This window comes from Dendrobium catenatum, unplaced genomic scaffold (genome assembly GCF_001605985.2).
Source record: "Dendrobium catenatum unplaced genomic scaffold, ASM160598v2 fragScaff_scaffold_1076, whole genome shotgun sequence".
Classification (NCBI taxonomy): Eukaryota; Viridiplantae; Streptophyta; class Magnoliopsida; order Asparagales; family Orchidaceae; genus Dendrobium; species Dendrobium catenatum.
Window position 1 is genome coordinate 674,531 of NW_021319538.1, and position 8,446 is coordinate 682,976.

General features: G+C 32.3%; 1 protein-coding gene across 6 annotated transcripts in view; it reads left to right on the top strand.

The window, feature by feature from the left end:
• Nucleotides 1-8,446, top strand: part of LOC110094528 (lysine-specific demethylase JMJ25) — a 45,402-nt gene that overhangs the window by 1,482 nt on the left and 35,474 nt on the right. For 3 of the 6 annotated variants that reach the window (XR_002302883.2, XM_020819776.2, XM_028698374.1), the window contains exons 2-8: nucleotides 6,565-6,877; nucleotides 7,014-7,085; nucleotides 7,184-7,231; nucleotides 7,314-7,427; nucleotides 7,535-7,648; nucleotides 7,798-7,893; nucleotides 7,989-8,122. Coding sequence is in view for 5 of the 6 variants with exons in the window: in XM_020819776.2 (XP_020675435.2) it covers nucleotides 6,758-6,877; nucleotides 7,014-7,085; nucleotides 7,184-7,231; nucleotides 7,314-7,427; nucleotides 7,535-7,648; nucleotides 7,798-7,893; nucleotides 7,989-8,122 (698 nt within the window). In the remaining variant the exon portion in view is untranslated. The remainder of the gene's footprint in view (nucleotides 1-6,564; nucleotides 6,878-7,013; nucleotides 7,086-7,183; nucleotides 7,232-7,313; nucleotides 7,428-7,534; nucleotides 7,649-7,797; nucleotides 7,894-7,988; nucleotides 8,123-8,446) is intronic. The other 3 variants (XM_020819777.2, XM_020819779.2, XM_028698375.1) reach the window with 3 other exon arrangements.

Below are 8,446 nucleotides of genomic sequence, written 5' to 3' on the forward strand. Positions count from 1 at the left end.
ATAATGAGCTGCTACATCATACGTAAAGCCCCAACTGCGTACAATAACTTTAGAAGTTCAATTCTAAACATAATTTCAGATAATCATTTTAACATACATATGACAGTTAAATTTCTTACGAAGAATAATGCTTTGACTCTTTTTGCGGTTTTTTGCAATTATTCAACTAAGTCTATTTAAGTAAGTGCCTCTATTAATTTGGAGCACAAAGAGAAACCCATTCAATCTCCAATTAAATATAGATTTATTCAAATGGTTTGTTCTATATCTAAAATGCAAGGAGTTAACATCAACTTCCCTTTTCATTAGACAAGTCGCCCAATCCAATAAAGAATAAAATTTGCAAAGTTTTCACATATTTAGTCGAATCTCTTCAATGTGGGTTCCAAAAGCTATTAAATCTAATTTCTTCTAATAAGTGCAATACTTAACTTGATCTCCAATGTTGTTATAATGCAAAAAGCAAATGAGAAGTGGAGGGTATGCATTGACTTCACCAATTTCCACCAAGCTTGCCTTTAGGATATCTACCCACTTTCATACAAAGATGGTCTTGTCAACTCAATAGTTTAGTACCCTACCTCAAAATTTATTAACATATGCTACATTGAATCAAAATCCATCTTATCGATCATGAAATGACTACGTTCATTATCAATGTTTATTTGCAATGTTTTCATATCGTCTTAGCAAAAGTGATTGGAGTAGCATACCAATGCATGATGGATAATATTTTTAAAGATTAGAAGAGTTTAGACATAGAAGTCTATGTTGATGATTTACTTAACAAAACAAAACTCTAAAATAACATGTTTAAGACCTCTTTGAGATATTCACAACACTAAGAATATTCCAAACACCTCATTTCTTAAAATGCATCTTTAGAGACAATTCTATGGCATTTTTGTGCTTCTTACTTACCCCAAATATATTAAAATGAACTCAAACAAAGTTAAAGTGATCCTAGATATGTCATCATTAAGAACAATAAGAGAAGGACAATGGCTAACATGGTGCATTATTAACTTCTTATTAGTACGTGGGCCTTATTATTGTGTTGATTTTTAGAATGTTGGTCTTATTATTTTACATTAATAATCAAGTATTATTGGGGGAATTATCGAGAGTGAGGGTGTATGATATCACAACTAAGAATGTTAACCTCAAACTTAAAACTACAAAAGTGACTGAACATACCATTAATGACCCTTAGTATGAATCTAAATTGAATGATTATGATGAGACATACTACATAAACATTAAAGAGGCTTAGGACGAGACTAACAACATAATAAAAAATTTTATTATATGAAATTCTTCAAGCAAACAATTCACCCTCTTAGTGAGTGTCATAGCCTACATTTTGCATCGAATGCTAATGGTTTTGTGCTCTCATCAGTACAATAGTGAAATTTTGGGTGATAATTGTGATGCCTTAGAATATAATTTAGAAGATTTTTTTTCTTTTATTTTTATTATACAATAATCAAAATTATCTAATTTCATCTATCAATAATAAACAACAAAAATAACTTCTATAATTCAAAACATCTATACATATTTATATGATCATTGCTCCCAAATCATCATATATAATACTTATGAATCATACAATCACAACACATCTTTTCATTCATGAGTACAAAAAATAACTAAAAGAACATGAAGAATTATGATCAGCCTCACACTTCTGATCCTCTGCCATAACCTAAAAATATTTAGATCACATATAATGAGCTTAAAAGCTTAGTAGGTCACCAAAACCTATAATTGAACTCAAAGCACAGTAAAGGAGCAATATGCATATCAGTGATCAAATTATAGCAGTAACATTCATATAATTATTGAATCAGTCCATAAAAAATAACTCACATACAATAGTAGGAAAGTATGCAAATCAATAAAATAGTATGGTATGGAAGTCAGTAAAGCTATTTAGTAAGGAAACCAATAAATCAGAATGAGTGTCGAATCAATAATGTAGTCATTGTATCAATACTATCAATCAATAAAAAATTTTTATAAAGAGATAAAACTAAATCATCCATAAATACTATTAGAATCATAATCATATAAGAGTATATACATGTTATTTACCCACTCTATATCAGTGTCAATATATTACCATAATAACATGTTCAATATGAGTAAATTAGTAAATAATGAAGTGAATAATTAACAATGGTAATGTAGTAACAATATACCAGAAGTAACATCAATCAGTATTAGTAACAATAGTGGTGTCCATATTAATATCGGTAACAATGATAATAACAGTAAATCTGATGGCTCTCTCAATTTCTATAAAGCTCATCTTGTGGCGTAAGGGTTCCATCAATGAAACATTTAGCCCTGTAGTCAAACCTACAACAATTTAGCTCATCCTCAATTTTGCTCTCTCCAAAGGCTGGTCAATCAAACATCATGATGTCAACAATGCCTTCCTTCATGATCATGTCACTAAGGATGTTTATATATGCCAACCACCAGAATTTATGATCCCAAAAACCCCACTTGTATGCGCCACCTACAAAGAGTATATGGTCTCAAATAAGCATCACGTGCTTAATACCAATAGCTTCAATCCTTTCTCATATCTATTGGCTTTATTAATTAAAAAGAATTTGCATTGTTATTTATTTACTCAAAAGCATGCCTAAAATATATCTCCTTGTATATGTGGATGACATCATTCTCATATGTAATAATGATACTCTTCTTAAACAGGTAACAAACCAACTTTCCACAAAATTCTCCATCAAAGATCTTGGAGATGTCTCATATTTTTTTAGTGTTAAATTCATACCCTCCGCGAAAGGCCTTTTCCTATCCCAACATAAATATATTCAAGATCTTTTAGAAAGGACAAATATGAAAAAAAATATGCATATGTCTACCACCAACATACCCACCATACTTGATGGCTTTCCTCTTATCGATGCCAATAAGTATTGCTCACTGATCGATGGTCTTCAACTCTCTCTCTCTCTCTCTCTCTCTCTCTCTCTCTCTCTCTCTCTCTCTCTCTCTCAATCGTACATTGCCTTTGCTATCAACAAACTCTCGCAACTCATGCATAGCCCGACCAAAGTTCATTGGAGTGTAGCCAAACGAATTCTTTGCTACTTTTGAGACATTAGTCATCATGATGCATTTCTTTTTCGCAATTCTCCACTCTCCCTTCATGGGTTCTCATATGTTGATAGACCGACAATATTGTGGATCGAACTTCAACAAGTGTTCACAGTATTTTCCTTGGTCATAAAGCCATTTCTTGGTGCTTCAAGAAACAATGTATTGTCACTCGCTCATCCACCAAAGAAAAATATTGTATGATTTCGTCTACCACTATTGAAATCACTTGATTAAAACTTCCCCGTACTCAAAGTGAAATTGAGAAAAAGCCACCATAACAACAGTCTATTTTGATGATAACAATGCAACATATTTAGGTGCAAACCTAATTTTTCATTCATTTATGAAGCACATTGTCATTGACTTTCACTTCATTGAAAAAAAGTCCAAAATTGTAACATTCATGTCTCTCATATGTCATCTAATGACCAGCTTGCCAATTCTCTTATCCATCCTCTCTCTCTTCATCAACTCATCAATCCAACTGTCAAGATTGGTGTCATCTCACATGACTCCACCTTGAGGGGGCATAATGGAGAAATAAAATAAATAAATTATTTCATTATTTTTTAGTACTCTATCTTTTGGTAATTATATTAATTTGACATTCATTATCATCTGTAATTCACTTTCTTTTTATTTCCTTTCATTTAATTTATTCATTGAATTGACATTCATTACGAGCATTAATTTACTTTCCTTTTGGTTTTGTTTCATTTAATCTACTTATTAAAAATTAGCATTCATGACCAATGTTAAGTCACTTTCCTTTTCCTTCACTATTTTATATCTATAAATATTATAAAAAGCTCGTAATACAAAATTAAGGAAAATAATTCTTTCCCTTCATATTATCTTTCTCCATAGGCATCACCAATCATACTTTTAGTATGTATAAAACTTTCTTTAGTGTTTCATAAGTTCCAACATGTAACAAGATAATTAATTAATCACAAATGTATATTAGCTAATAGCATAATGATCTCTATTATGATTAACCACTTTTGAATACTCTTGCTATTAATTTATAAATATTGTGTACATCATATTTTCTACACTTGAACTCATATATGTGATTAAATTATTACTTGCCATAATAATTACAACTATTATCATATAATTTGTGAGAGTTTTAAATTAAGAAAAACTTTAAAAAGAATTCCAATTCACCCTTATGCTTTTATGTGCCCTCAACTATCAAGCACAAAGATTTGGGGAAGATCAAAGGAGTTCATATAAAGTAGGGGTGTCAATTTGTGACACGACCCGAACCCGACCCGGAAAAATCCGGGTTAGGGTCAACCCGGACCCAAAATGGGTCGAGTTTGGGTCCAACAAATCAACCCGTTTTAAAAATCTTGTCGGTTCGAGTTGACCCAGCACCCCAAATTGACACGAAAACTCCTATTTGACACGGAAACCCGAGATTGACCCGATTTTGACCCGAAAACTAGCAATTTTACGTCAACTTCGGGTCATTCGTGTCGGGTCGGGTTGACCCGGACCAGAATCGGGTCGGATTCGGGTCCGGAAACCTGACCCTTTTTTAAAAATGGGTCGGGTTCGGGTTGACCCGAACAGTGTCGGATCAGTTTCAGGTTCGACCTGAACCCGACCCATTGACCCGAATTGACACCCCTAATATAAAGGCAGAGAGAAAGCAATCAGAACAAATTCCATCTCTATCTAAAAATTTATTTATTATAATTGGTTATTAAAATATGAGAAAATTAAAATAGAAAATAATAATCCCACCTAATGGTAGTCTATCCTTCAAATTTTTATGGATTAATTAGTGTTTTATCAAGTTATTAAGGCCCAACTAATTTATTAATAAATTAATTAGTCATGCTAATTGATAATTTGTTATGATTATGATATTAAATTAAGATAATTCTATATTTATATTCACATTAAATAAGTTTAGGTAGGCATTAATTAAGTAATATATTAATTATCTAATTAATTAATCAGTAATTAATGATATAGATGTTAATTATAATGTTGTTGTGCTAACTTGTTCAGTTAAGTTATTCGATGTATGCTCGTTAGATAATAAATTAGCATCTTAACAACGATCAATTAACTGACAATTATGAACTTATCGAAAACTTTAAATTTTGACTTTCTAAAGTGAAATACACATTTTCATGTATATATATCACATAGTTTTTGCAAATTACATATATAACCCTTGAATTTTAATATATACTTATATAACATTTCATTATTTCATTTATATGTGTGTGTTTTTTATATAAATGAAATACTAAATTGTTATATATGTAAATATTAAAATTCATGGGTTATCTATGTAATTTGTAAAGATTATTTGACATGTGTGCAAATCCTTCTAAATTTATTAGTTCAATATTTTTTAAGTATTACTAAATATATATCTTCCATTGTGCATTCATAATATTTGAATTCAATTTTGATTACAATAAATTTCTTAGCAATTCAATCTATTTTGAGGTGAAATTAACAAATGATAATTTTTATATTATTTTTTAGTAGCTTTTTTTTTAGAACGAGTTATCCACTCACTGTCACCCTGAAATATATTATTAGTAGGACTCTTTGCTCCACCTCTTATCTCCTTTATCACTCTCTCTCACCTCTTTAGCTCTTTAACTCGGTACATTCGACAGCCATCAACCCTTCTTCCATCTCAATAGTACCCACCTCCCAATCTCCTAGCCTAACCTAACGACCTTCAAACAACAGCCAAGCCACAATCCGCCACCATCTCTAAGCAAAACAGTGGCTCTCACTCCACCTTGAAATATAAGGAAAAATAAGTAGAAATTCACTAAACATGACCTTACTTTCAGGATCCGACATTGTTGAAAGCCCTAGCCTAAACCTCGAAGAAACCACACTCGTCTCTCTCTTTCTTTTGTTCTTTTTTTATGTGGTTTCGATTTTGTATAAGGTGTGTATTCAATCAATTTGAATGAAATGATTGAAGGATTTCTTAAACCAATGAAATCGAACCAAATTATAGGCATAATCGAGCTAACCAAATAATTGGTGGAACCGAACCGATCTGAATTGTAGCATAATTTGGTTCAATTTTGATTCAACTGAATTTTAGAATCGTAATATAATGGTGTGCATTTGATCAACATGGATAGATTGATTGATGGATTTATTAAATTAATTGATTCAAACCTATTTGCTTAATTAAAAAAGATAAGAGTGGATAAAATAAAAAAATATATAAAATATTATATATTTGCTTAATTAATTAAGATAATCTAAATTATTTTTACTTAAAAATTAAATAAAAGAATAGAGCTATAAAAAATAAATTGATTAACTTTATTTATTAATTTTTATATAGAGATAAATTTAGATTATTTTAATTAATTAATTTTTATTTTCGGTACTTTTATTTCATGTACATGAAATCATTTATTTATTTAGCTGGACAAATTCTAGCATGCCACTTCACCCATTACGCCGCAGATCGACAACCGTTTTCAGCTCAATCTCCGAATAAAAAGCCCTAAGTGGCTTTGGTCAAAAACCGTTTCCGAAGCCAAAGCCACAGCAGAAAGAGCGAAGTTATAAGAGGGAGGAGAGGGCAGGTTAGGATTAAGCTTAGGTTTTCACAACAATGTCGGATCCTGAAAGTGAGGTTTCGTCAGAGTTTTTGAGGCCTAGTAATGGCTCTGAGTTGGGGCAGAAGAAGACTGAGGATAGTAGCTCTGTTTCCAACGGCAGCGGGAAGGTTGAGGTGACGCTCATACCTGCGATTTATTTTTTAACTTGCCTAGCCTTGACATCCTTAGATGTATTTCTATCCAATTTCTCTAATTTAACTAATCAATTTTGTTTACTGTTGCGATGCATTGGAAAAATGGGAACTGCAGCCTGAGGAAGGGAATGGTTCCGTTAGCAAAATGGAAGATTTAAGACATGGGGATGGGCTGAGCGACGCAAAGGTGGGGTTTTTAATGTTCTTTTGACGGAATGATTATTTTCTTTCAAGGCCCTCTATAATTTAATAATATACGTCCTTTTGCTTGTTTTTTCATGGCAGTGTGCTGAAGATGAATATCAAGGCGAGGTTGCTGCACCGGCAGAGGCGGTGAGTTATTTATTTGGTCATACAATGGGAATAACTCTTCCCGCTTCCCTTCTTATCAGACAATTATGGATTTTGATGTCAGTTAAAAGAAGAAGAATCGGATGGTGGGATTGAGATTGTTTCCTCAGTAAGGAAGCGGAAGACGATGGATGGCTCAGAGTTTGAGGAGAAGCTGGATCATATGACGAGTTCTTCAGTTTTGTCAATTCCTGCTTATTTTTTATTTTCTTTTCTTGTTTTTCAAGGGGTTATTTGTTCTGTTTCAAATATTCTTTTGCAATCTCTTATGGATATTGATGTCAGTTCAAAGAAGAAGAATTGGATGGTGGGATTGAGATTGAGGCCCCAGTAGCGAAGCGGAAGAGGAAGGCTAGCTTAGAGTTTGAGGAGAAGCATGATAAGATGACGAGCTCTTCAGTTTAGTCAATTCCTGCTTATTTTCTATTTTTGTTTTCTTACTTTTCAAGGGGTCATTTGTTCTCTTGCAAAACTTCTTGTGCAATCTGTTATGGGTATAGAACTTTTTCTTTCGTTTTAACTCATTAGAAAATGTTGGATTTTGACAGCATTGTGATGAAGTCAATGTTGGAACTGGGATTGCATCATCTGTAAAGAATCGGAAGAGGAAAGCTCCCATAAATTCTGATTATGAGAAGAATCAGGTGACGAACTCTTCAAGCTGCCCCTTTTCTTGTTATTTCCTGGTTTTTCTTCCTTATATAATGTTTAGTGTTTAATTTGCTTTTTGTGGCTATAGGTTACCAAGAGAAAGTTACTGATTGGTGAAGATGCGCTAATGTGCCATCAATGCCAAAGGAATGACAAGGGAGCTGTGGTGCGATGCATGGCTTGCCAAAGAAAACGGTATTGTTACCCGTGTATGAAGAGATGGTGCGTGTTTATCTCTTATCTTCTTTTCTCTATTGTACATGTGTGCTTGAATATTAGGTCTTTTGATTGGTTTATCAGTTAAATTATTATTCATTGAAATTCTGGTCATTAATGATTTGATTGCTTCATTTAAATATAAAGTTGGGGTTTTAATTTACTCACCAACAACAACAACAACAACAACAACATCAAGCCTTTATCCCACTACGTGGGGTCGGCTACATGAATCCTTTTTCTCCATTGTGTCCTATTAAAAGTCAAATTCTCATTTAAATCTAATAAAGAAAGGTCATTCCTAATATTTTCTAACCAAGTCTTTTTAGG